The following is a 27,412-nucleotide window of genomic DNA, read 5'->3' as shown; positions in this document are numbered from 1 at the left end:
TACAGTATTTGATTGTTTTTTGGATAAAAAGTCATCTTGGTATATTTATTCTAGTGAGATTTAAGATTTAATGAAATGACTCACTATTAATAAACAAAAAGGGGAGGGAAGACCTCGTGGGCTACAACAGTTTCTTTCACTGCAGATGACCAGGAACTTTGCCCAGCTCCCCACTTCCCCAAGCTCTCTCAAAGTGGAGGGTTGATCTTTCTTTTTGACCACTTCTGTTAGATCCCCGCCCAAGGGTGGCTGATTTCCCCGCTGGATTAGCCATTAAGCACCACCCAACCCCTTCCCCACGGTACTCTCCTCCTTTTCCCCTTCCTTAAGACTTATTTCTAGTATTTCCAAAGTGCACTTTTTCTGGGCCTCTCCCCATCCCCGCCCCCCCAAGTGGGCTTTCCTTCCGCCTTCCTCGGCTCGGATTCCTGACTCGGTCGCCACCCCCCTTCCCCTCCTCTCCCACTCCGCATTGTCCTTCCGAAGCCGCCCCCCTCCCGGAGCGAGTCCTGTACCCTCGCCCAGACTCGCGGGCTCGCACCCACTCAGCGCAGGCCTCTCCCCTGCGCACTTCCCCCTCCTCCCCCGCCCCTCTCCTCCTCCCCCGCCCCTCTCCTCCTCCTCCTCTCCCTCCTCCCTCTCCCGGCGCCCGAAAGGATCATTGTTAGCCGCCCCCGCCCCGCCCACCCCGGCTGTTTATTTATGCACACGTCACTGGGCCGGCCCCGCCCCCCGGCATCTCATTAAGCGAGTGTGTTCCTCTCGCCCTGTCAATAATCTCCGCTCCCAGACTACTCCGTTCCTCCGGATTTCGATCCCCCTTTTTCTATCTGTCAATCAGCGCCGCCTTTGAACTGAAAAGCTCTCAGTCTAACTTCAACTCACTCAAATCCGAGCGGCACGAGCTCCTCCTGTATCTTCGGCTTCCCCCCCCTTTGCTCTTTATATCTGACTTCTTGTTGTTGTTGGTGTGTTTTTTTTACCCCCCTTTTTTATTTATTATTTTTTTGCACATTGATCGGATCCTTGGGAACGAGAGAAAAAAGAAACCCAAACTCACGCGTGCAGAAGATCTCCCCCCCTTTCCCCTCCCCTTCTCCCTCTTTCCCCTCCCCAGGAGAAAAAGACCCCAAAGCAGAAAAAAAAGTTCACCTTGGACTCGTCTTTTTCTTGCAACATTTTTTTGGGGGGGGCAAAACTTTTTGGGGGTATTTTTTTTTTTTTTGGCTTTTCTTCCTCCTTCATTTTTCTTCCAAAATTGCTGCTGGTGGGTGAAAAAAATGCCGCAGCTGAACGGCGGTGGAGGAGATGACCTAGGCGCCAACGACGAACTGATTTCCTTCAAAGACGAGGGCGAGCAGGAGGAGAAGAGCTCCGAAAACTCCTCGGCAGAGAGGGATTTAGCTGATGTCAAATCGTCTCTAGTCAATGAATCAGAAACGAATCAAAACAGCTCCTCCGATTCCGAGGTAGGAAAAGCCCCTCGGGCTGGTGGGGTCTCGAGTCTATTTCCTGGGCTTGGCAAACGGTGCCGAGAGGGGAGGAATCGGGGCCGGGGGCGCCGCGGGGCCGGGCGGGCGGCGAGTGCGCGCGGTGCCACCATTGCAGAAACTTGTAACCCTGTTTTCTCTCCCTCCCACCCCCCCACCCCGCTGATCCTTTTTCTCCCCCTTCTCCCCCCTCTGCGTGGCGTTTGCCCCTCACCCTCCCCACCTCCACCCCTCCGGGAAGGCGGAAAGACGGCCTCCGCCTCGCTCCGAAAGTTTCCGAGATAAATCCCGGGAAAGTTTGGAAGAAGGTGAGTACGCCCCGCGCGCCCCGCAGCCGCCCGGAGCCGCCCCCTGGGCCCGCCGCCCCGCGCGCCCCGGCCCCGCGCCCCGCTCGGCCCGGCCACGCGCCGGCCCTGCCGGGGCGCCCGGCTACTTGGGACACTTTCTAAAAAGTTTCTCCTCGCTCTCTCCCACTCGGCGCGGCCGCCGCCGTCCCCTCGCCGCCCCGCCATGTTAGCGGCCAAGAGGCAAGATGGAGGGCTCTTTAAGGGGCCACCGTATCCCGGCTACCCCTTCATCATGATCCCCGACCTGACGAGCCCCTACCTCCCCAACGGATCGCTCTCGCCCACCGCCCGAACCGTAAGTGCCTCCGCGCCCGGCCCCCGCCCGCTGCCCGCCCGCCCGCGCCGCCCGCCCGGCCCCGCATGCGGCCCCTGCCCTGCCCCCTCTCTCCCCTCCCCTCCCCTCCCTCTCTCCCTCCCTCCCCGCCCCCCCTCCCCGCCTCCTCCCCTCCCAGCCTCCCCTCCCCCGCTCGCGGCCCAGGCAGCCCGAAACTCTCCAAACTTTTCTGCCTTTTGTGGACTGGATTTGTTTGCACTTCGCCATGTTCTTGCTTTCAGTTTGCTGCCTCGTGATGTTGGGGAGACCTTTCTTTCCAAGCAGGGCTTTGTTGGGTGGGGGGGAAAGAGAAGAATTTTTTTTTTCTTTTGCGCTCTTATTCCCCCTCCCCCTGTGGTGGTGGTGTTTGTTTCTTCACCCTGGGAAGATGACTGTGTGGCTCTTTCTTTTCGCTCTCTCTCTCTCTCTCCCTCTCTCTTCCTTCCCTCTTCTGTGGCGTCTTGGGTTTTCCCCGGTTAACCCCTTGGCTGCCGCTGCCGGGGCTCGAGTGACTGGGCTGCGCCCGACGCGCGGGGTAGAGAGTGGATTTTCCTGCAGGCGTTGGACTGGAGAAGTAGCGAGCGCGCGGAGCCCGGGGCCTTGGAGAAGCGCCTCGGCTTTCTCTTTCGGCTGGTTATTTATTTAGCTTTCTAGTGGTGATCGCTGGCTCTCAGTCCCCCTCCCCCTTTCCCCTGGAAGGTCACGCTTCCCAGACTGGTCCCACTGCAAACTTGGGGGTTCTGGGCTGGCTTTTCTTTGGCAACCCCGCAGGGCCGCGAGCGCCCTGGGCGCGGTGGCGGGCTCGGCTGCCCCGCGCGCTAGCTGCGGGCTCTCCCGGGCCGCGCGGAGTGGGAAGGCCTCTGTGACCGGGTTCTTGGTTTGTGTACAGACGGGATGGCCTCCTCTGAGCGGATTCGATGTATTTCTAGGGAATTTTGCTGTCTTGGGGTTTATAGCAGGGTCTGCGTTCGCCAGCTTCTGAGAAGGCCCTCAGTGGGCCCTGGGGGGGGGGGGAATCAGAGACCATGGTTTGCCGGCCCAAGGGTGTATAGAGGGTGAGGGAGGCCAAGGGCACCTCTCTTTCAAGGCAGTGGGCTGCTTCTCGCGGGCCACCCAACTTTGGGGGCCCCAGGGCGGCACCGGGTGCCAGGCTCTGCGGGTGCTTCCCGCAGCGTGCGTTCCGCGCCCACTCCAGACATTTGTTAATAAGTCTCATCCCCCCTTCTCCGACCGGCCTCTGCCCCCTGCCCTCGCCCTGAACCCCTCCCTCCACCCCCACCCCCTCAATCCCACCCTCCTCTAAAAAGCCTGAATTGCCAATCTCTAGAATCAACCTCTGGACGTTTGTGCCGGGTTTCCCGGGAATGTCATTTTGCACCTTTTCTGGTTTGATCCCCCTACCCCTTATTTACACACACTACTTTTGTTTTTTCTTTTTGGTAACTCGAGATAGCAATTCGAAATAATGTATCCAGTGTTCAGCAGCCGTGGATTCGGTGCTAATGGCCGAGGGCTGGCCGGTTGGGAGGCGATCCGATCTACAAGTGTTTTTAAGCATTAAAATATTAACTATCAGGTTTTACTTGTTTTTTGGGCCCTGGCAAAAAGGGCAAGGGCATGCCAGACCGGTCATTTTTTATGGCTAGGAAAGAGAAATAATTATCCCCCCTCCCTCCTTCCCTGTACCCAGGCTTCTGCATGCTTGGGAAGCTGGTAGAGCGTTTCAGCCCGACCTCCTCCTGCAGGGCCAGCTCCTTCAGGCTGCTGGGGCCGGGCTGTGGGGTTGCAGCTGTAGGGGAAGCACAGACCGGTTACGTTGTATTTTTCTTGGGAGCTCATGGGCATCTTAAACCGGGAGCATTCGGCTCAGAATCAGGGTTTGTGTACTAACCAACCTGACCAAGCCGCATTCCAAAGTAACCCTGAGAATTTCTTACTCTCCTCCCCTCCCCCCTCCGATGGATTCCTCTCTGGTATTATTTAAAAATCCACTTAGCCATCCGAAAGGCCATCTGAATATTGAGATTTGATGGCGGGCTTCTTGGCCTTCTTGACTCTTCAAACTCCCAGTCTGACCGCTGGCAATCTTGCCACACTGTCGCCTAAAACTTGAACGGTTGTGTTGTGCTGTAATTAGGAAACAGGGAAATTGTTAAAGGCAAATAAATGATTTCCCGGTGCGAAAGGAAGGCTCCCAACCTTCCGTCCCCTTTGTGGGCATTATAGGAATAGACCGCTGTAGTTATTTTAATTGTGGACGTAGCGGGTGGCCTTGTGCTGTGACATCAGATTGAGTATGAGAGGACATTTCTGAACTCAGTAGGCAGTTTTGAGATTTGCATGTCAAACAGCAACAGATATCTTTGTGTGTACGGTCCCTTCCTCCTTCCTCTGTTACCTGGGTCAGATTCTTTGCTCCAAAATTAAAGTTATTTATTTAGGCCAGTAAGCAGAGCCATAGAAATGGGGACGAGAGGCTGTTGCGTGTCACTCCTGACGTCTTCGATCAGAGGGCCAGCTTGCAATTCCAGATTTGAGGCAGCTGCCGAGGGCATCTATAGGCAAGATAGGGGTCTTTTCACGCTCATCTGGAATTCGTAGTGCTTCGTAGAGTGTGTTTTGAGGGCAAGGTGGAAAGACAAACTAGGGGTGCTTTCTTCTTTTCCCGACCCTCCTTAGTGGTGGTGTTTTTGCTACAGTTTCTGTTCCTTGTTAGTGTACCTGTAAGCAGCTGCATCCTTTAAAAAAGCGAACTCTCTGGATCCCTGATTTCTGCTGTTCTATTTAAGAATGTAAAGAATTAAGGAGTATCGTTAAATCAGCTATGATGAATAATACATTATCTCAAGAATAATGCTTTAATTGCCGAAGACGCCATAAGGCTCGATAGTAATAATTTTATTTTAAAACGACAAAGCTTTCTGCATAACATTAATTTAACCTTTGATACAGTAATAAGAAGGGCTTTTAAAAAGACAGATTCGAATACAAAACTACGTTAAGGAGGGAGGTCTAGTTAAGTAGATGGGAAGTGATAGAACAGCAAATATTAGAACTGTGGTAACATTTGTATACTAACGATAAGAGGATTGTTACCATATTAAAGTTGATAGGAAAAAGTAGTTTCACGTTTCTTTTTCCCTCGTGCCAAACGAGAGGTAGGAATGGGGTGGTCGGGATTCTAGTTAGTCTGAGGTTTCTTTTTACAAGACTTGATTACTAGAGCTCTCGCATCTTTCATCCCAAAGTTAGTTGCTTTTTAACTGAGCTGTTTGCTACTAGGTTGAACAAATAAATAAGCAGCATCTTGAATTCATTTTTGAACTTGAAATTCAGCATTTGAAAGAAACCAAGAGGGGCCTATTCATTGGGGTTTTATTTAGCCGGGCAAACAACTTCTCTTTCTGGCTTGTGAAAAATGGATGTTTTTTTCCCCTCACTCAAACAACATAATCCTTTCTAATACAAAAGATTTAGACCTCAGAGTGTGAAGGGTTAATGGTGGTCCTTCCCTGGTTGTCCTCTCACCCCCCACCTTCACCCCTGATTGTTTTGACAACACTTTTCAAAGTGTGACATTCCAAGCCCCTACATAACAATGTAATATTACTGTAATTACACAGGTCATTACATTTTAAATAGAGAACAATAAAATGCTTATCGCCCTGAAAAAGAACAGGTGTTCTTGCCCTTCTTTGGTATTTATGCTAATTGTGTTTCATCTCCTTCAGAAATATTTATGGCCAACATGTTTAGATTCCAATCTCAGTGCAACAGTATTAATTCTGTGCTAATCTTTATAGGTTGGGGTTTAATGTCTGCCGTATGGATTATGGGCTCAACATTTACCCAATAAGTCATATTTTAATGATTATAAATTTAATATGCCAGCGCTTTGCAGTGTGTTGAAATTAAAGCTTTCTGAACCCCCAGAAACAAGCTCTCAGGCAGCTGGGGGCCTGAAGAGCTTATCTGGAAGAAGTGTTTTTGGAAACTTTGGATTGCTTAAGGGAAGTAGCTTTTACTGATGCCCCCTATCTGATTGAGAAAAGATCGGGAGGCAAACAGCTCCGGTTCTTGCTAGGAGTTTTCCACCTTGATTTTAATTTTACTGATACGGATTTCATTTAGAGTCACTGCTGGAAGCTGGTCAGCTTTCTGTTTCTTAGCAAGCTGTGAAAAAGTTACAGGAAGGTTTCCGGGGGCTGGCAGATCAAGAATGCTGTTCTGTTAGCAGCCCAGGATAACTGCAGTTCTGCGCGCCATTAAAAAAATATTTGCTTTAGAAAACTAGCATTTTAATAGTTGCACCAGAAGCTGTGCTTTCAAAGATTACAGTAGAAGCCTTTGCGGGTTTTGAATGCCTCCTCACATCCCACGAGGTGCCTGTGTGCATGCAGAAAGTGCCTAGATTTTCCTTGGTTGAGAAATCCGGGTGCAACTTCTCTTACACATGCACAGTGGGTAAATGAGAAGGTATCTAAGAGGATTTTACATTTTGTCAGATGTTTCACAACAGGGGCCCCCGAATCACATTAAAAATGCACTGTAGAGAAAGGACAGCTGCAAATTTTTGTGTGGACGCGTGTTTCTGGACCATGACTAAAACTCCGAGGACCTATTCCCCAGCTGTCTGGAAGTTATGTGGAAGTTGGTTTATTGGCAGTTAAGTATGAGACAACCTGGATTTAGCAGAGGCTCTCTCCTACACAGGAAGTAGATGACATTATATTGGGGGAAGGGACGAGGCTTGCAGGCAAGGAGTGATTTACTCCTTTTTTGTTTTGTTTTGTTTTTTTTTAAACCCTGGCGTTGCCAAATAAATAAGCACTTTCCAAGGAAGTAGGTGTAAGCTTTTTAGTCTTGGTAAGTGGAATTAGATAATATCTTTAACCGCATTTATAACTGTTCTAAGGTGACACATTTCAGAAGTTTTGAAAGGAGGGGTGAATCAAATTCTTGGAGGCTTTTCTTTTTGAAGGGTTGTGTAATGTGGGCATCTGAGTTTCGTCTGCGAGTGAATATTGGCAACCGTGTAAGTAAATCTTCAACTCTGACTTATAATTGAGCACATTTGTGAAGGAAATGGTTAATTTTACAACCAAAGGCAAACTTGCACCTCGACAGGTCTGCTGAAAGAAATGTGCCCCAGTCCTTTGCTGGCAAGCGCCACACGGTCATAAATCCACAGGCTTTATTTACAGCCCATAACACTTATGAATGTTAAGATATTTGACGCCACGTTGGCCTTATAATATTCAAGGTCCGCAGACATTGGCAGTAGCTCAAATTTCTCTCACTAATTATAAGCAATGAGATGGGGGGTGAAGAACGGGGGAGCCCATCTCAAATGCTGCCCTCCCCCCTTCTGTGACCCCCACCTCTACAATCTGAGCTGACTGAGACAGACACCCTCTCCTTTGGCAGCTGACTTGTACTTTTCCTCTAGGCTATTGTTATACACATTTATAAAGAGCAGTTTCAGGGATGGAAATTCAGTGGGGGCTCTGCACAAATGCCTTTTTCAAAAGCAAAGTTGCTCTAGCTGTTTGCATCTTTCTCCTTGTCTTCTGGTTTCTCCTTTTTCTTTTTTTCCTTTTCTTTTCCTTTTTTCCTTTTTGGACCGTGTTGCCTATATTGTGCGTATTTCCCAGAATACTTAAAGAAACCTGATACGAGAGACTGCTCTTTAATTTATATGATGTTCACTGAGCTGGAAGGGCACATACACACGTTGCATAGTGCAGTAGTTAACGTGAGGGTTTAAAAAAAAAAGTTATGTGGGTGAGGAGAGTTGATTAAAGGAATTTAATAGATGAGAAAAAAAAGTTCCAGGTTTCATTGGGGATGGCAAGGCCACTCATTTGGGAAAAGTGCACTGTTACCTGGGGGGAAGAAACACAGAAAAAGTAGCCAGAAAGGCAGCAAAAATACTTGATTAAGAAAGATTGGAAAAAACAGAAGATGGGACAAACATTTAGGCTTGGGGGAATGGCTTGATTGAAATTGGGGATTGGAAGTGTCTCATGAGAGGTGGGAGTACCATGGTGGGGGGGGTGCTGTTAAAAACCATTGCTTTGCTCAGCATAGAGTGGCTCCAATCCACTCCTCACCTAAAATGCTCTATCCAGCCACAGATACGTTTCCTCTCAGTTATTTGTGTGAGGGTCTGGGGGTGGGGCATCTGTGGTGGAGACCCCGAAGAGAGAGAGAAGGCCAATTATCCTCCCTATTTTAATTTATTTTTTATAAAAAGTGGGCTGTTCTGGTGTGTGTATGTTACAAAGGGGACACATGGTAAAGGGGGAGTGGGATTGTGAGGTGCGTGGCTAAGTGTGGAGGGGGGCTGATGGCTCTGTCATTTCTGGCCGGATCCTTCCCTCCATCCAACCCAAACTTAAAGACCGAGGCTGAAAGGTTTTATTTTCTAATCAATGGAATGCAGAAACTTACTAGCCCTCGGGGACAGATATGAATCCCTGAACAGCTCATTACAAAGATGGGGCTGTGGGATCTATGAACGGGTTATCAGCCGTGGTCTTCTTCGGTTTTCCCAGGATAGGTTTTTCTTCCTTAGGCACATCTGATTTCGGGCTGGTCATTCAGCCTGTTATATTTTATTCTTTTTTTTTTTTTGGTCATGAAGAAGCCCCAAACAGTTCTGTTTATAGGGGGTGGGCCTGGCTATTATTAGTGGGATCAGCTCTGAAGGAGTTAAAATTGGTCGCTAAAGTTTGGCATCATGAAAATAAATTTGAGGCCTGGTAGGCATTAGCAGGGCACAGCACATTTACAGAGCTTAATTAGTACGAACTGTAATTGTTCATGGTCTGCCAGAAGAAGTAATGTTCAGGAAAAGTGGAGTCCCTTCTCTTGCAGCCTTCAGTTTGAAACCGATAAATCACTTGCATATTTGTGTAGTGATTCAAATGGAGCTAGGACCTCTCCCATCCCAACATGTGGTAAATTGTAAAGTCAATGAATTGCAGATGTAGGCTACAGTGAGATTCTCCAAGAAAATGCAGAATGAATGGGAAAGAATGATGCTATAAATATTTACCGAGAAGATAACTAGGTCCCTGCGTGCTGGGCCAATTATGATGTACTAAATATATTAGCAAAATGCTTAAAAAATAGGGAGGATTTGTGTGGGTCTTCGGGTGGGTTGGTTTGTTTTGGAAAGTGAAATAAAAGGCGCAATGTTACTGTCTTGTCAGTTTTATTAAGCCCGAATCACAATGGCAAACCCAGGGAAGGACACATGAAACCCACATTAATGCAAATTAATTCGTTATGAGTTGCAGAGCTGTGACTGCTAAGTGGAGTAATGATAGGGCATCATTTTAAGAGTGTTAATGTAGCAACTTTTAATGAAAAATGCTGTGTTAGGAACATGTCTCAGCATCTTAGCCCACGTGTTTTTATATGCAAGAAATGTGTTACGTACAAGAGCAGGAAACTTGATTCACTTCATCCCCCCCCCCATGTTTAAGAACTTTAATTATGTTTTGATGTTTAAAGAAAATCTTCTCGTTTTCCTTCAAACATAGCCCAGAAATGCCTATCCCCATAACCAACTTTTCTTTTTGCACCAGATTGCAGCACCGAGTGGAAAAACAATGAATGTAGCCCCCGCTCCGCCCCCCGTAGACCTACATCTCTAACTTTCTTGAAGTCATTTTTTTCCTCCTTTTCTTTCATGGAGGATTTGGTCTCAGGCAATGTTGCAAGGCTTCTTTCCCCAAATCTGAGTAGGTGGACGTGTATGGAAGCTGTAAAAGTTAATGATCGTTCTCTGACTCATAGCTGATGGTTTCAGGTTGAGGAAAAGAAAAGAAAAATTTAATGAGGGTAAATAGACCTTGGATGGAACAGCGAGACAGTAGGAGAGATTGTTCTTGTGTCTAAAGGTATGCGTTTTGTTGAAGCAGAATTTCTGAAGGAGAATGCCAGGAAGTAAAAGGGGATGCCTTTGTTAAGTTGTTGTTTCAGGATGGTACAAATGTTCGGTGTCTAGATCTGGGGAGGAATGTCTAAGCCGGCAAAGCTACCAGTCAGTGCTGGGTTTGCTTTCCTTGTGGAAGTTAGAGGCCCCGTTGGCACTTTTTGGAAGGGCAGTCAGTAACCCAGAGCCCTACTCAGAAGTTTATTTCCCATTAAATGGAAGAGGTTCGCCGCATAGGACTAGGGGTGCTGTCTGTGCCCTTAATAGTGACTGATGACCTAAAAGAAAAAGTCTTAGATGTACTAACAGCAGCAAAAGTATTCTGTCTTTTAAGCTAATGACATGGGAATTAAACGTCAGGTGGCTCATGATAGTAGCTACGGGGTAAAAGTGGGCCCTAAATCCCCCAAACTAAAACCTTTTAAAAGGGGAATGAATCTGGACTTTTTTTTTCTTGAAATAAAAAAGAAAGCCAGGTGATTCATAAAACTGAAAATAAAGCGTATGCTCCACCTCTTCCCAATTTAGTGGAAGGAATAGGTCTAAAAAATGAATCTTCATCGCACTGGAGTTCACTTAGTGTTGGAAAAACCAACACAGGGTTTTACTTACTTTAGTCCCCTTTGAGGATGAAATCTCTGCGGTTGAAAAAGTGCTTTTCCTTTTTCTCTCATCTCTGGATATCTCTGATGTCTAGTATCTGAAACATCAAATTAAGGGCCAGTAGTAGTGATTAGAAATAAAACAAGAGACATCAAGATACGGTAATAATATGGGAAGCAGTTAATTGTCAATTGTTGGTTTTATAATTGCCGGGGAATTGTGCAAGCCCAAGCTGAGCATCGCCCCATCTTCATGGTTCTTCCTCCGGACAAGTGAGGGCCAGATCATTTGGGGGTGTTCGAATGGGTGGGTGGGCTTGGCCACTGTAAACAAGCACAGAGGAAGGGAAGGTTTATTTTGTTGGAAGTTTCATGGGAAGGAATTAAATGAAAAGTACCCTGGAGTTCTCGTTTGGTGACGCCGCAGGATGCCCCAGGGAGGCACCATGGTGAGGGCGCGATGCATGTCCAGGGTGTAACAGCTACACTAGCTGGTGGAGGAAGTGACGCGGGGTGCTGCAGGTGACCGGGAGCAGGGCGGTCCCAGGGGTAGCGGCATGGGGGAGCCTGGTCCTCGAACTCAGATGAGCCTTGTGCTGGATCTCTCAACCTCCCTCCCCTCATCTTCCGAAAAAAGAAAAGGCTGCCATCTCTTGTCGTCCTTGCCTTCCTTAGGGGTTTTTACAGAGAGAGAAATACATTGCTGTTCCAGTCCAGAATGCCAAGTGTTTACTGGGTCCTTGTATTTTGTCTTTGTCTTAAAAAGCTAGACTATAACGAACAAGGCATCTTTGTGTTTTACGGGGAATCAAAAAGCCATTCAAAGTCTATGTTTAAGAAAATAGTATTTGGGAAAAGAGGGGGTGGAAACCCAAATGAGAAACAAGAAAATTGTAAGTCTTTGTCACTGTAGCTGGGGGAAGTTTAGCTCCCAATGTGTCCCAACACAGTGGTTACTGGCTGGGAGTAAAGATCTGATTGGAGCTTCTGCTGTGTATTTCTGAGCTGGTCCACGCTGTCTATGTGGCTGGACACCTGAGGAGGGAAGTTACATTGCTTGGGGGTGTTAGGATGGTGTGTGTGTGTGTGTGTGTGTGTGTGTGTGTGTGTGTTAAATTAACTTTGTCCAGCTGGATTCTTAAGGACCTTGCAACTACATTTTTACTGTTTTAATTGTAGCATTCTCTCTGGGATTGTGTTGTCGGGTGGTGATTGGACGCAAGGATTAAGAATGGAACCGGACAAGTGAAAATTGAATTTGGATTAGCCACAGTTTCATTAATTCATTCATAAGCCTGTGATTATATGAAATTTTGTTTCCACGACATATACTTAGTTATCAGGTGTCCATTCAGTTTTAATTGACAATCTGAGATTCCTGTGGTTACCCTGAGTACAGATTGCCTAGGGGCTCTGCAGCGTTTGTGGGAAGAAAAGCTTGGACAAGTTTCCATTAAGCTCTGAATCAGGCAGTTGGAAAAGAGAATAAAACCCTGCTGAAAAGGGGGACACGTTGTTACTGTTGCCTCTCGACTTAGAAGGAGAACCCCCCCCCCCCAAGAGCTGCTCTCCAGCCAAGAATTCCAAACTCGCAGAGGAACCTGGCCCTAGTACAAAAGTTGTTTTAAGATGATGTGGAATTGTGACAGAAATTAGTGCAATCACTGTTTACTGACTGGCAGTTTTCACAGAAAGGACAGGAGGGCAAAGGGTGCAAATTCATCTTTCTTTTTCCGTGATTCACTTCAGTGAACTGTTTCTGAGTGGGGGGGGGCGCTGTGGGGGGGGATTATCTTCACTTGCTCTGTGTACATCTTGTGTTGTTTTAAGGAGTGTGGTTCAATCACTCTGCTTTGACAGGTGAAAGAAAAAAAATATAGTTTTTGAATTCATCTGTACTGTGCCCCCTTTTAACCTTGATTACTACGTTTTGGGGGCAAGCGGACTCATAGGCAGTGTTTTGATTGTTCATTTGGAGTAGATAAAATGATCTCAGAGCCCATTGTATGCTAAATTGGGGACTTAGAACCTTTCCCATGAGCAATAAAAATTTAGACTTTTTAAATTTGATTACTTCTGTGTTGTGGTTATTTTGAGTTGGTTCAAAAGTTCTTATGTGAATTTCTTTTTATTTTATTTTTTTTGTCTTTTTGTTTTTTAAAAGTGTGTGGACTGAATGATTTTTCATGCAAGGACCAAGATACAAAATAATCAGATCTGAAGGCCCCTTGCAAGCTGGGTTATACTTTGTTACAATAGCAGAGAAGTGTTCTGGCAACAGCCGTAGGACAAGAGCAGTAATAGCAGTGGTTTGGAATTGCCACTGATGCCCATTGCTATGAGGGGAATGGGCAGTGATTTCCCGGACCGTCTAATCCCTTCTTATTTTGTTCAGATATTGCAAATTGAAATGCATTTTCAGATACTGTTGAGATCTTTAGTGATTGTTGTATTCTTTATCAGATAAACCAGCAGATGGTGTTTGTTTTCCCCATCCGTAGGATCCCAAGAGGAACAAGTATTTTTTGGGGAAAGGAGAACTTGGTGAGGAATCTCAGTATTCCGTTCTATTTGGGGGCACCCACTTCTTTGATGGGGGTTCTGTAGGGCTTCAGAGAGAAAGGCCCAGGAGGGACTTTCCCCTCTGTTGTGGAGAATCTGAGGGAGCCAGGGACAAGCATTCACCCAGGGGCCACCGAATAGGTGGTCCTTAGAACACTGGGTGGCTCTTTGGCAGAGGTTGGCTCTCTCTTTGGGGAAGTGTGGATTCCTAGAGTGCAGACTATAGAGATGTGCCGGGACTGATAGCTTAGTCATTGGAAAAGAATGTATAAGGCTTCGGGTGGCCCCTGAATTCTGCCTGCCACATTTGTTTTCCCCAAAATAGAATTGTGTTTAGGAGCAAGAGCCCAGTTATCAGAACGGTGGGGAGCTTGTACCTGTTGCAGTCTTGTGGCTTCTCAGAACCCTCTCTCACAACCTTCCTTCTCGCCTGCGTGTCGCAATTCTGATGACTTTTTGCAGCACACAGTTAAATTTTCCGCAGCACCCTGCTCAGCACACTGGCTTCCTTTATGTTTTAATGGGCATCCGTCTTTCCTTTTCATGTCATTGATTCTCACTCCCGGCCCCCTCCCCCTCCCTTTTTGCTTATTGAATAGGTGCTTTTTTTTTTTTTTTAAACTTTACCTAGATTATTATGATCATCTTATCCATAGCAACAAATAAAAATACACAGGTCTTGATTGAATGCCAAGGCTGCAGTTCAATCTAGGAAGGTTTGTCTGCTATTCATAAACTGCTTAAGATGTTTTCTTGTAGTTTGTGACATAAGCAGAACGCTTTGATTTGGTTTCTTTCTACAGCTCCATTTTCAGTCCGGGAGCACACATTACTCTGCGTACAAAACGATTGAACACCAGATTGCAATTCAGGTAGGAAATGCAAGAGATCCTGAAGCTTGAATTGTCAATATGTAGGTCTCTTGTGTCTTTTATTCTCTGCCCCTTCCCCCAATCTAGATGATGATGATGATGGTGGTGATGATGGTGGTGGTGGGGATGATGATGGTGTTGATGATGGTGGTGATGATGATGGTGGTGATGGTGATGATGGTGGTGACAATGGTGGTGATGATGATGGTGATGATGGTGATGATGGTGGTGGTGGAGATGATGATGGTGTTGATAATGGTGGTGATGATGATGGTGGTGATGGTGATGATGGTGGTGACAATGGTGGTGATGATGATGGTGATGATGGTGCTGGTGGTGGTTGATTCACTGGGGGAGGTGGGAAGCAAAGAAACGAGCAGAAATGCTGCCAACATGATTTAAAGATTATGGAAAGAAAGAGGAGCCTGTGTTCTTGGTTAAGTTTCTTGGTCAGGCGTAATGGGCAAACAGACCCCAGCTTGGCTCTTGTTTTTGGCTTAGGAAAGAATCTTCAGTTGGGCGTAAGATGAGGTGGCCAACTGTGAACTGAAGAATTGGGCGGGGGGGGGGGGTGGGTTGAGGGGTGGAGAGGGAGAGGAGGCTCTGTGACAGCCAGAGAGTTGTTTCCGGTGGTTCCAAATCATGTTAAGTGGTGCTAAGAATATAGCTTTTGACCTGATTGTCCTGAAATGTATTTTCTCTTGGACCTGTTGATATATGTCATTAAAAGTGCTGGAAGGGAGAGGTGACAGATCCCAGCTTCTGATGAGTGCCCTGTTTCCTGCTCACGTAGTACTTCCATTCTCTTAAATCCAAAGGCTAAACAAATCACGGACTAATATAGACTCCGAGCTGAACTGATGCCAACAGAATGCAGTAGTGGAGGGAGAGCAGACTAATACAATTTTCGTCTGTCTGCCTTGCCTGGCTTTGCCAGGATGGATGTTACGCATGGTGTAACTAATGGTACCAAAACTTCTTGAGTGTTCTGCCTTAACCCTTTGAAGAGAGGCTTTTGAAACCTGTTGGCTGTGATATTGAAGTCTGGCTCTTGGTCTTCTCTTCTTGGAAGTTGATACCAGTTGGTTGAACAATTTCTGTTGTTCCATTGCACCCTATCTTGTAGTCACCCCTGGCAGATAGTGTGTGTGTGTGTGTGTGTGTGTGTGTGTGTGTGTGTGTGTGGTCTCACCGAATAGAGCCACGTCGCATCTTGGTAGCTCTGCTGTTTCAAATCCTCATCTTCCTGGATAAGACGCTCAGACCGCCATGTGCCCCAGCTAAACTGTGAACTCTTCCCCCAGTGAAAAGTATGACTCAGCAGGCATTTTTTGTTTGGTGGATCCCTAATATTTTTGTACTTATTTCAAGGCAGCAGTAACTTATTTTTAAAATATTTTGTTCACTTCTGCAGTGTGCTGCTGATCTCCCTGTGTCTTTGAGGGGCTCTTGATTTTTACCCCTCCACCCCCAGATAGTTTCAAGCCTGATGTCTTGAGCTAGACACGCAGTTGTCCTTGCTGGCACATTTCCTGGTGGACCCTTCTTCCTTTTGATTAGCGGCATAGTGACTCTTGCCTCCGGAAACTGGTTTAGACTCAGGGTTGGATGGGGAACCAGCCCAGACCCTAAGTCTTGAGGAACGGTTGGGTGCACCGACAAGTGTCTTGAGGCCTCCTGCGTCTCGTGGAGTGCTGGAAGATCCTGTTGCCCGGGGGGTGGGAATTGTTGAGGTTCAATAGCATGGTGATCCCTATCTTGGTGTGGAAAGGCTGGCTGGGGCCCTGTCACTGGGAGACCAGCCGAGACCAGAGCAGCTGTTGTGCCTTTACACCCACTGCTGAAGTGTCCCTTGTTGGACCGAGCAGGTCGTCTTTCTCCAAACCACCTGGCACGGCGCAGGCCATGTGAAGCTCTTTCTCAGGAGGAAGATGGAGTAAATTACAGACCTCATTGTTTGGAGGACTGAAACCATTACTATCCCTCCATGAACAGGTAGTATTGTTCTCCCCTGCTTCTGTTGGCTAAGGCTTGATGCCCATGTGGGCAAACAGAGAGACATTTTATTAGAGACCCAGCACCGGCATGCTCCGAGTTCATTCTCCCCCAGTCTCTGCTGGACCGGGAGGAGGCCAGGCCAAACGGCTTCTAGCTGTAACTGGAGTTGGGTCATCAAAGGATAAATGGCAGAAACCGGAAGAAGCGAGGGAGGAAAGGGGAAATCTCAGACACAAAATTATTCCACATGCATGTGGCAGCCCGACTGCAGTGTGGGGGATACAGTGAGGATGGTAGTGCTTTGGGGTGGAGTGCAGCTGACGTTCTCCCTTTGGGTCATCCTCCAGCGTAAGGCTTACATGGCGATGTGACTACCGGGGCAGAACTTTCTTTCCCTGGAAACTTAAAACTGCTCCACCTTAATAAATACTGTATTTCAATATGAGCTGAGCTTGTTGCTCTCCTAAGCTGTTGCTCTCCTAAGCTATATCCTAAAATAATCTCGAGTAGTATGACACCTTGTATCACGTGAGATCCATACTCCTTTCCTTTCCCATCCCCTGCAATCTCCGGCCTCGGCCAAGTTCACCATTTATATGAATGGCCTCCAAGTGATTCTGTAGCCACGTCCTGTTCTTGGGAAAGGTTTGGACATAATATCAATGGCTGTTTTGGGATCTTCCCTGCTTTTGACAATCTCCTAACTCCTCTAAGCTTTGAAAGACAAGAGTAACACAAATGGCCTTGTTCTCCCTAAGTGGTTAACACAAAATCTAACTGGAATGACAATTAACAGGCCTTAAAAAAAAAAAAAAGACATAGTTATTTAGCTCTACTGACTTTTAAAAAGTTTAATTGAAGCGCAGTGTAAGTTTAGCACAGTGCACAGGTCTGTAGCGGAGAGGCGGATGCACTGTTACGTGCGTGAATGTACATGAAACCATCGCCCTGACCGATGTATTGAGCGGAGTTGGAACAGATTTTCTGTAAAGGGCCAGATAGTAAATATTTGAGGCTTTGCAGGCCCAGCGGTCTCTATGGCAGGTACTCAGCTCTGCCGTTGTGGTGCAAGAGCAGCTAAAAATAATACCTAAAGGACTAGATGTGGCCTTGTCCCAATAAAACTTTATTTATAAAATCAGACAGTGGCTGGATTTGGCCCACAGACTGTAGTTTGCTGGCCCCTGAGAGAATATTAGCAGCCTCCCAGAAGTCTTGCTTGTTTTCCTCCCTTTCCAGTCATCTGGCTCTCCTCCCCCGCCACCCCAAATCTCACTAAGGAATAGTTTTATCTATTGCCATGGATTAGTTGTGCCTGTTTTTTAGCTTCATTGAAATGGGATTGTCTCATGTCTGGCCCCGCTCAGCATTATGTCTGAGTTATATTCCTGTTATTGTATGTAGCAATAGTTTGCTCTTTTTTTTACTGCCATTAGTATTCAGCTAGGAGTATGACACAATGCACACATCCTTTCTGTGTTACTGGATTTTTGGATGGCCTCCAATTTTCTGCTATTATGAATAAGGTCCTAGTAACATTCTCACCCGCATCTTTTGGAGGAATACGTGTGTCCGTTTCTGTTCTTCATATCCAAGAGTGGCCTTGGGGAGACATGGCGTAACGTGTGTGTTTTGCTTTGCATCGATCTTTTGAGAGAGATTTGAATGCCGGATTTCAGGTGTTGTCAGTGCGGTGCCCTGGCAGAGTGGTTGTAGATATGTGGGTGATACAGAGGAGGGAGCAGTAAAATGAGCTAGGTGTGGTCGGAGGCCAGTTTGCCTTCACACAGCCCCTTGGCTTTTGGCCCCAGTTCTTAGGAACTCCTCCCACTGTCTCCAGTCACCTGGGAAGATTTTGCAGGCCGAATGCAGAGGCGGACGCACACACTGCAGGTGCCTCCCAGAGAATGTGGATGAATGCTTAGGCATCCCTGTCGCCTCCCTGAAGACAGCTTTTCCGAGACTCCTCCACTCATCGTTATTCCAGCCTGAAGAGCAGTGTTGTAATCAAGGTCAAGACCCACAGAAGAGATTTCCCTTGGTTTTCAGAAGGGCTACTTCAGAACCAATTAAGCCTTTGTTTTAAGAGTATTTTGGCCAAAGGTTGATGTTTTAACACCAAGTCAGATGTGATTTAGGAAAAAATAACTCCACACACAGCAAAAACAAACTGTGTAGACCTTTCATGGTTGTTTTTCTTTTAAGATGTGAAGTGGTTTGTGTGTGTGTGTGTGTGTGTGTGTGTATGTGTGTGTGCATGCACACGCTTGTGTGTGTGCGCAAAGACAACCAGGAGAGGCTCCAGAAGAAATGGACCATTTTATTTGTTTACACAGCTGAGTGGTGGAGACTTTGCAGTTGGTGTTGCTTTGCTTCTTATCCTCAGGCTTTTGCAAGTTCCCATCTGAGCTTTCCCAAAGCGTATCCCTTCTGCTTGGTCTTAGCATTCACCTGCCATGACTCAGTAAGGCCCCAAGGACCCTCCTCCAGGGCTTGTGTGCTTTCTGGAGTCAAGGAGGGAAGGGTAGAAACTTCAGAGTGTCCTGGCCCCATATTGGCCCCTTATTCCTGGGTGTGGACTTGACGTTTAGTCTTGTCCATGTCTTACAATCGTTCAGATCCCACAGGTACTGTGGGTGGCAGTCCACCCCCTTGTCCAGGTAGACCCTTGGCATTTGTGATAAAAATGGCCAGTTAGTACCAGTGGATTTGGCCAGGATGTTCGCGGTAACGCGATTCCTGTATCTGATGGCTGTCTCTTGTGTTCTATGCCTGTCCTCTTGCCACGGGTTCGCTGGCCTTTCAGTTCTCATGAATATTTGCTTTCTTTCTTTTTTTTTTTTTTTAAAGATTTTATTTATTTATTCGACAGAGAGAGAGACAGCCAGCGAGAGAGGGAACACAAGCAGGGGGAGTGGGAGAGGAAGAAGTAGGCTCATAGCGGAGGAGCCTGATGTGGGGCTCGATCCCAGAACGCCGGGATCACGCCCTGAGCCGAAGGCAGACGCTTAACCGCTGTGCCACCCAGGCGCCCCGAGGATTTGCTTTCTTGATTCAGGGGCAGATCCGGGCTAAGTGGGGGGACTCCCAGAAACAACTATAGTCCTTAGTATAGTCACTGCCTCAATTTCCCCCTCACTCCCACTGCTACACCTGGCTGGGAGAGTTCATGGCCACTTGCCACAAAGAGTGAAGCCTGTGTGCACGTGCGTGTGGCTGGGAGAATGGTAGAGACCCAGAGGGCATTTCACCAGGGTAGTTTGACAGAGCCTCTGGATGCCAGCTAGCACATTCGGGAGGTTCATTCACTTGCTCCGATGCTGAGTTGTAGCCGAATGATCTAATTGAAGTCCATACCTCAGAATGTTCATTCATTCATTCAGAAATATTTATGGCACATCTAGTGCGTGCCAGGCCCCTGCAGAATTCCTCAGTGAACAAAACGGACAAAAATCCCTTGTTCCCATGGAGCTTAAATTCTAGTGGTGTTTTAAATACTGATTTGTAAGCACCCTGTTTTCCTTGGTCTGACCGAGTAGGTTTTGGGTGCAGTCTGGGAGTTGCATTTTGAATCAGGGTTCTGACGTTCAGCCTACTTAAGTTTGAGAATTGCTGCCCTACAGTCTTTTGAAATCAATCAGTTGATCATTTATTGACTGCTCAGCACCGGCTTAAAATTGAGGGCTGGCCAAGTACTCAGTTGGGATAACTTTTTCTCATTTTGAGTGAGAAACTAGATTGCCTGGAGGTTCTGATGAGCTTTAGGCCTTTCCTTCTCTGTGGTTCTGTGAAGAAAGCCAGATACTTTTGCAAGTCTCAAGAAGAGGCGTTTCTTTGTTTATGAAAGAGTAGCTTGGACGATAATGTGCCTGGTCTTAGGGGTCAAAGGCAGTAACAACAGTTGATAATAATAGCAGCTTACGCTTATTGAATTCTCCCGATGCCTTGGGTCTGGTGTTAAGTGCTGTGTATGAATTATTTATTGATTCTTCATAACAACACAGAAGGAAACCCAAAAGATGTAGTGACTCTTATTAGCATCATTATCTCCCATTTTGTAAATGAGGAAGCTGAGCCTAGGATACCAGAGATATTTTGCCCAGGATCAAGGAATTAGGATTCAAACCCCGGCAGTGAGACGGGATAGAGATACTAACACGACACAGCTTTATGCTAACTACTGTCGGCGGAAAATAATGCTCGAGGGTCCCAGGGTTTCCTCAGTCAGTGGCCACCAGCCAGCTCTCCGGGCTGTATAGGAAGGAATCAGAGCTGGGAACTGCTAAAAAATACAGAATCCTGGGTTTTACTCCTTGACGACTCCCACTCATTAGGGTCAGGTCAGGTCAGTGTTTCACAAACTTGAGCAAGTATCCTCTGGAGGGCACCTGGGGGGTTGGTTAGATGCAGACTGTGCCCTCCCCTCCCCGAGTTTTAGGTTCTGTAGGTCTGGGATGGGTCCAGACATTTGCAGCTTTAACGGGTTTTCAGGTCATGTGGATGCCTCTGTCTGGCGATAGCACGCGGAGAACCTCTGGGCTAGGGCAGTGGTTCTGGACCCTGGCTGCACATCACAGCCCCTGGGGAGCAGTGTCAACAGTGCTTAGGCCCAGGCTCCGCTCTAGTCCCCTGGGATTGGGATCTTTAGGGGGGTGGGGCCTGGGTATCCCTGTTCCAAAAAAGCTTCCCAGGTGATTTTATGTTTTATTTATTTTTAAAAAATATTTAATTATTAGAGAGAGAGAGAGCGAGAGAGCTGGGGGAGGAGCTGGGGCAGGGGGACAGAATCTTGAGTAGACCACCTGGAGCGTGGAGCCTGACTCAGGGCTCCATCTCACAATGACCCTGAGGTCATGCCCGGTGCTGAAACCAAGAGTCTGACGCTTAGCTGACTGAGCCACCCAGGCGCCCCTGGGATCTCTTTTGAAAGGCAATGAAAATGAGGTACAAAGAGGGGATTGCTTCGTCCGAGGTCCCACAACTTGGTGGAGACAGGGCCAGGATGAGAATCCAAGGAGCCCAGCTTGGCTGTGCGTCTGTCATTTGAGAAGTTACTGTCTCCTTTAAGCTCACAGCAATTGTATTACGTTGGCCAGATAAAAGAAAACAGTCTTGTTTTAAGGCTTTTACTTATATCTTTTTTTAACTTCTAACTGTTCTAATTGTATCATTGTATTTGTAGGAGTCGAGATATTTCTATCTGTTCATTCTCCACCACATTATGGCACTGGGGGCCCAGCCTGCATGGTTTGGATGCGGGCTGGTAAGGATGCAGAGAGAGTGTCTGGTAGTCCTTGACTAGAACAGCCCAAAAGGATGAGCACAACTCTTCTGTCAGCCATGCGTGGGCCTCGTAGGGGCAAAAGTAGTAGAGACGTCTGCTCTGTGGCAGTCAGCGGGTTGTGTGTCCTTAGTATCTCTATTTTAGAGGTTGCACTTTATAATACTTTTTAAAAGGTTCTGAGAGTCATGGGGCTGTTTAGTGAAGCACAGAAATCTTTTCTTTTTTAATTTAAAGATTATTTATTTCTTTATTTGGGAGGGAGAGAGACACGGTTAGAGAGAGGGAGCATGAGCAGAGGGCGGAGCAGGGGGAGTGACAGAGGGAGAAGCGGACTCACGGCTGAATGGGGAGCCTAAGGCAGGGCTCCATCCCAGGGCCATGACCTGAGCCGAAGTCAGACACTTAACCAACTGAACCACCCAGGTGCCCCGAAGCACAGAAATTTCTAAGTGGGTTGTGGCTCACATATGCAGGCTTATCAAGCTTAGCACTTAATTTGTCTCTGGCATTTGGTTTGGTGGCATGGTATCAAATCCTGATTGGACAGATAAGTGGTTGCGATTTTTTTTTTTACCTTGAAATCTCAGCACGCTCTTCAATTAGATATGGCAGCAGCCCATTACTCCTGAAGGCTCCACCAAAACCCTTAAGTGGCTCTCAGTGTGCTTAAAATTTAATGAATAATACATGGAAATTAGAAAAAACATATAAAGCTTAAAAGCGGATACATGTGCTGTATAGCTGTATGTCTATAACATGTTATAAAAAGACACATTAGCATCAAACATTTGTGGACTCTTTGAAGTATCTTCATAAAACCCCTGATTTTTAAGGGGTGCATCTGGGACAATACTTGGTTATGCCCGATTCGCCACCGATTGAGGCCTGGGACTGGGTGTGGGTGTGTCTTTGCCTTTGGCTAGTAGTGGGGGTGGCTGAGATAGGATGGCTCAGGCAGTGTCTCCCCACCTCAGCACCGGTGACGACTTGGGCCGGAAAGTTCTCGTCTCACGGGGGACTGCCCTGTGCGTTGTGGGATGTGTCTTTAGCATCATCCCTGGCCTCTAATGTCTTCACGCCACTCGCACCTATCAAAAATGTCTGTAGACCTTGCCAAATGTCCCCTGGGGGTCCAGATCCCTCCCTACCCCGTTGAGAACCGTAGGTTTAGTAACACAGTTGGAAGCGTACTCCCTGCCACTGAGGCTTTCGTGGGAGTACCTCTGCGTTTGAAAGGGACCAGGTACAAGAGGAAGTGGGTGGGTTCAGCTCCTGCTGCTGGCGTCCCATTACCTGGGTTTGGGTCCTGGTTCTGCCAGGCCTCAGTTTCCTAATCTGTCAAATGGGGATCATGGTCGTACCTGTTTGCAGAAGGTTGTTGGGAGATGGAATGAGATAGGAAGTGTGTGGGCAGGGCAGTGGTGCACAGATGAGCCCTTGATAAACACAAGGATGAGAACTGTGTGAGGTCCCTGTTCGCAGATGTAGAATACGCCTTCGCCTGACACGCGTTGTATAGTTTTTATTTCCTGTCAGAAACATCACACATGATAAATTTGATAACCTGGACTATCTCTGCTGGGTAACAAAGATTTATGACTCCTGTTGTTTGCTGTTTGCGTTTCTCTTATGTCACTTAAAAATTCTGCTTGGTCCTTGTACCATTTGACTAGAAGATAAGCCCTTCTGAGATTGTGTCTTTCCCATCTTCACATCCCCTAGAGCACCTTGCAGGAACGCCTAGGACATTGCAGGTGTACAACCAGGGTGTGAGTGTGTTTAATGCATACCGAGGGCAGAAAGGGAGCAGAGGACAGAAGGGGGTTGGGTCGCTGTGTATTAGAGGCAGCTGTTTGCATTTTCCTCTTAATAGCCCCTAACATGATGGGCAATTATACATATAATAATAATATATATCCTATGTAGTATATATAGGATATATATAATCATTATCTTTTGTACTCAGTGAGGTAATAGGAGATAGACCTTCAGCCCCTTTGCTAACTTGACCTTCTTTCCCTGGTATCTCACAGCCTGATCTCAGCTCTCCTTCTTTGCACCAGTTTCCACCCTGTTTTAATGACTATGGCATCACTTAAATAATGGTTAACCATGGTTGGACTGTTCTATATTTTTTTAACATATATATGTAATATAATAATAATATATAACATATGTTATATAACAAACTATATAAAATATAATATTAATATATAATAAGTAAATATAAATGCATAGAACCTATTTATATGAATGTCTTCTAATTTTCAAAATGTTTGGAGGTTAGTTGGTTTTTAAAAGCAATGTTAGCTTTTTTTTTTTTTTAAAGGACACATAGTGTCCTCCACTTTATTATACCGTATTCTCAGACTATGTCAACAGTCATTAATTCCCGCAGGCAACTTTAAAAAACTTAAGTTTTCCTCCCTGTAGATGGATGAACCTACAAGAGCAAATTCATTCCTTTTTGTTCCCAAACCTTGTGCCTCCTGGAATTTTGAGGATGAGATGAGACACCAAAATACATAGCTTTGGTTGGAAATCAGAAATTGTCCACGAATTGAACCTGGATGTGGTGTGTGTGTGTGTGTGTGTGTGTGTGTGTGTGTGTGTGTTGGTGGCCCCACCAAGGGGGATGGGGGGGATTCTTTTCACCAGGGCTTCGGTTGAGGTTGCCCCACAGGGAAGAGAGTCTTGTGTCAATAATAGTTTCTGAGTTGATTTGGGAAGCAGTGTTGATGATTGAAATTGAAGAATTGTGAAGACAATTCATCTTGAGGAACAGAGAACATCGGGTGTGAGCCGGGCTGCTGGGGAGCAGACATTGACATACGGGCCGTCATCAAACTAATTGTTGTTTGAATTACCTGTTATGATCCGATGACAAATCTGCCTTGCTCCTGCCACTGGAGCAGAAAATGTAGCTTGAATTGGCGTGATGTTAGCAAGTGTAAACTGTACTTCAACAAGATGGATAAACCCAATTATGGGGCAGACCTGTAGAGAGAAAATCCATTTAAATCTCGTAATGTTAAGCAGAGCTGTGTTTAATTCATTTGGACCAATTTGGGAATGATGTATGAGTGTTGGTGAACATTAGTCAAAGGGGGGACCACCTGGGGGAAAGGGATGCGCCTGGGCTGCCGCCGCCCTGGGGAGGCAGCTGGGGTGTGGGCTCAGGAGCCCGCGCTAATGGCGGGGGGAAAGCAGAAATGACAAAACGATGTACTAAGTGCTGCTGGGAGAGCAGCGCAGTGTAAATGAACCAATAAGGAAAACATGTGAAGCAGAAATGGAGGAGGTGTTTTCCGTAAATGCTGTTGACAGTCCAAAAGATGAAGGAAATTTGAGGTTCCTCTTCTGCGTTTCCATCCCAGATACCCTTCTGAGTTTTTCCCAAGCCTTGTGACAGGAGGCCTAGGAAGTGCTTTTTATTTTTGCTTAGTGAGGATTGAAAAGAGAGAGAGAGAGAGAGAAAAGGGGCAGCTACATTTAAACTGATAATCTTGGGGCATTTGATTCTCCATCAGAAAGCCGTTAAGAGGGGGAGGATTACTCTGAAATACATAATATATAATATGCATATTGAGAAGAGAGTTTGGAAGGTTTTGTCTGTTTAATTTTTTTTTTTTTCCAAAGCTAGGGAGTGGTGGCCCAGCTTTGCATGTAGTAGGCGGTTCATATATACTGATTAAATGAATGAAAACTTTGAACTTTGCAGAAGTAACTTTCAGGGTTAAATGCTGGTATTTCCCACACCTCAGACTCATTAGGATGTGTAAGGACGGTAGGATCCCAGTTTCACCAGATCAATTCCTGGGAGTTTGCATTCCCAGGAATTTTACACTTTTACGTGAAAAGTTACAGTTTTATTTTTTATTACTGGTTCCAAATTGTTGGTTTTGCCAGGGATGTTTTTAGAAGACTCCAGCTTCCTTTTATTTTGGGAGGAGCTGATAAAGCCCCCTAATGAGTTCTTGTTTGGTTTTTTTCCTTTTGGCTTGGGCATTTTCTTCCTTTTCTTTTGTGGCGTGGACTGGACTTGGAGGCTTGGCTTGTTGAAAGGAGAATCTAAAGACTGAAGTGTATGAGGAACTTGGCAGTGGACGGCCAAGAAATTCATGGTTATGCACTTTTGCCCCCGGTGCCCATAAATCTAACCATTGGGAATGCTGGGTGTGAATGAAGGTTACAGCCCTGAGTTTTTCCCTGTAATTGGGATATAGTTCATTGTATGGGCTTGTGGTATACATTTAGCGTCTACTCCAGGCCAATTCTTTTCTCCTAGAGGCAGATTTGTTAGGATTTTACTTTCTGGCTTTCTGCAGCTTTCAACTCAGTTGAAAAACCAATAAAGGGATAAAAAAAAAAAAAAAAAAAAAGACTTTCCAGTAATGGTTCAACACTGAATTCTGAGAATCTGAATATTCCCACCTAGTTCACTGGTAGAATCTAGGTAAAAAACACTTTGGGATAATTTAATCTACCCTTGCCAGAAAAACCACCAAGACATTTAGCCCTCAATTTGACCTGCCTGATGGTGGACTTCCAGTTCAGAACAAGGAAGTAATGTGATTAAACCGGAACCTAGAAGAAACATTGAGATGCGCTTTTGAACCTGCAGATCTTTGCTCTGAAAGAAGGAGCATCTCTTGTGGCCCATGGGTTTTATGGGGGCTCTGTCTGGTTTGGCTCGAAAGCAGTTGTCAGATTTATACTCCTGAGCTTGCTTGGGGTATAGACCATGTGAATTGAGCAGGCAGTGAATATGGGAATTTCTGGAGAACAGACTCTAAAGGAAAAGAAAGCATCCACTTTGTGGGTAGAATGACCTGTATGTGTTAGGGGTAAATCTTTTCAGAGCCCTGGAGGGGTGCTTTCTTGATGAACTTGTTACCTTCTGGTATTATAGCAGAGCCAAAATCTTGCAAGGAATGTGTGCAAAGAGGAATTTTTGTCCTTTTGAATTAGATCCTAAGAGGTAATAAACTTATAGCAAAAGACCTAAATGAAATAGTGAGATAATATCAACTCTTTAGCTTAAAATAAATTATTTTCTGTAGAATTAAAAAAAATTAGCTTCCCTATGGTATCAAGTTCTAGATAAGGGCTTTATTGATGTATGGAATCTATAAGACTCAATGCAGAAGTGTTTTAGGACTCACAAAGCTCTGAACTTAATTCTTATCCTTAAAATCAAAACCAAACCTCCCCTCTTCCCTCCTTCTAGTCTTCAGTTGCTTAGTTTTTATTCCATAATCCAGCGGCTTTTATTTCTTAATCATTGCTGAAGAAGCCAAGAGTTTCTCTGTTAATTCTAAAAATCTCATTGACCTGGGGTATACAGACATTTTTCTTAAAAGAGAATCCAGAGGAAGGTTTGGAAATGCTTCTCAGCTAAAGGACATGTTTACCAAACTCCCAGCGTGCTTTCTGCACCCTATTTTGTTTTGTGTTTTTTAAAAAACTTGTCACTGTTGTCACATTTTCATAATGGTGAGTGAAAGCAGATGACAAACGTCTCCCCATAGAAGACCTGCTTTGTGAAGCCATTTGTTTCCGAAGAATTGGCACTCAGGGCTTGAATTCTCTAGTGAGGGAGAGGCTTCAGGGATGTGGTAGACCTCTTTCCTTGGGAGGGATTCCCCCCACCACCACCCTCCCCCTAAAAAAGCCCCCCCCCCAAAAAAAGCTGTGTTTTGCTTAGATAGCTTTTCAGTTGGGTTACATTTGCCAGTTTATCTCCATCAGAAAATAAATGTTAATATACTTGTAATTTCTCTGCAGACATGCTACTCCTGACCAGATTTTGTCCTTTTAGGAAAGTTTAGGAAAAAGCACCAAGGGAATTGTTTTTGTAGATTGGGTTGGGCGCCCCAGCCATCCCCAAGCCAAGTGTTACTTAATAGTAATAAGTTGAGATTTGTTCGGGGTTTCCGTCTTCCACCCTTCTTGGGGTTTTTGGCCCAGATGATCCCCTGCAGGTCGCTGGTTTGCAC

General features: G+C 46.1%; 1 protein-coding gene across 49 annotated transcripts in view; it reads left to right on the top strand.

Annotated features, from left to right (window-relative positions):
• Positions 1-27,412, top strand: part of TCF7L2 (transcription factor 7 like 2) — a 194,951-nt gene continuing 167,539 nt past the window's right edge. For 7 of the 49 annotated variants that reach the window (XM_057308680.1, XM_048219101.2, XM_048219097.2 and 4 more), the window contains exons 1-4: positions 750-1,469; positions 1,732-1,798; positions 2,008-2,132; positions 14,063-14,131. In XM_057308680.1, coding sequence (XP_057164663.1) covers positions 1,281-1,469; positions 1,732-1,798; positions 2,008-2,132; positions 14,063-14,131 — 450 coding nt within the window. In that variant the 5' untranslated portion in view covers positions 750-1,280. Of the gene's footprint in view, positions 1,470-1,731; positions 1,799-2,007; positions 2,133-14,062; positions 14,132-27,412 lie in introns of all 49 variants that reach the window. The other 42 variants (XM_026494162.4, XM_048219110.2, XM_048219115.2 and 39 more) reach the window with 18 other exon arrangements.

Source organism: Ursus arctos, unplaced genomic scaffold, assembly GCF_023065955.2.
Source record: "Ursus arctos isolate Adak ecotype North America unplaced genomic scaffold, UrsArc2.0 scaffold_7, whole genome shotgun sequence".
NCBI lineage: Eukaryota > Metazoa > Chordata > Mammalia > Carnivora > Ursidae > Ursus > Ursus arctos.
This window is presented reverse-complemented; position numbering and strand designations above follow the sequence as displayed.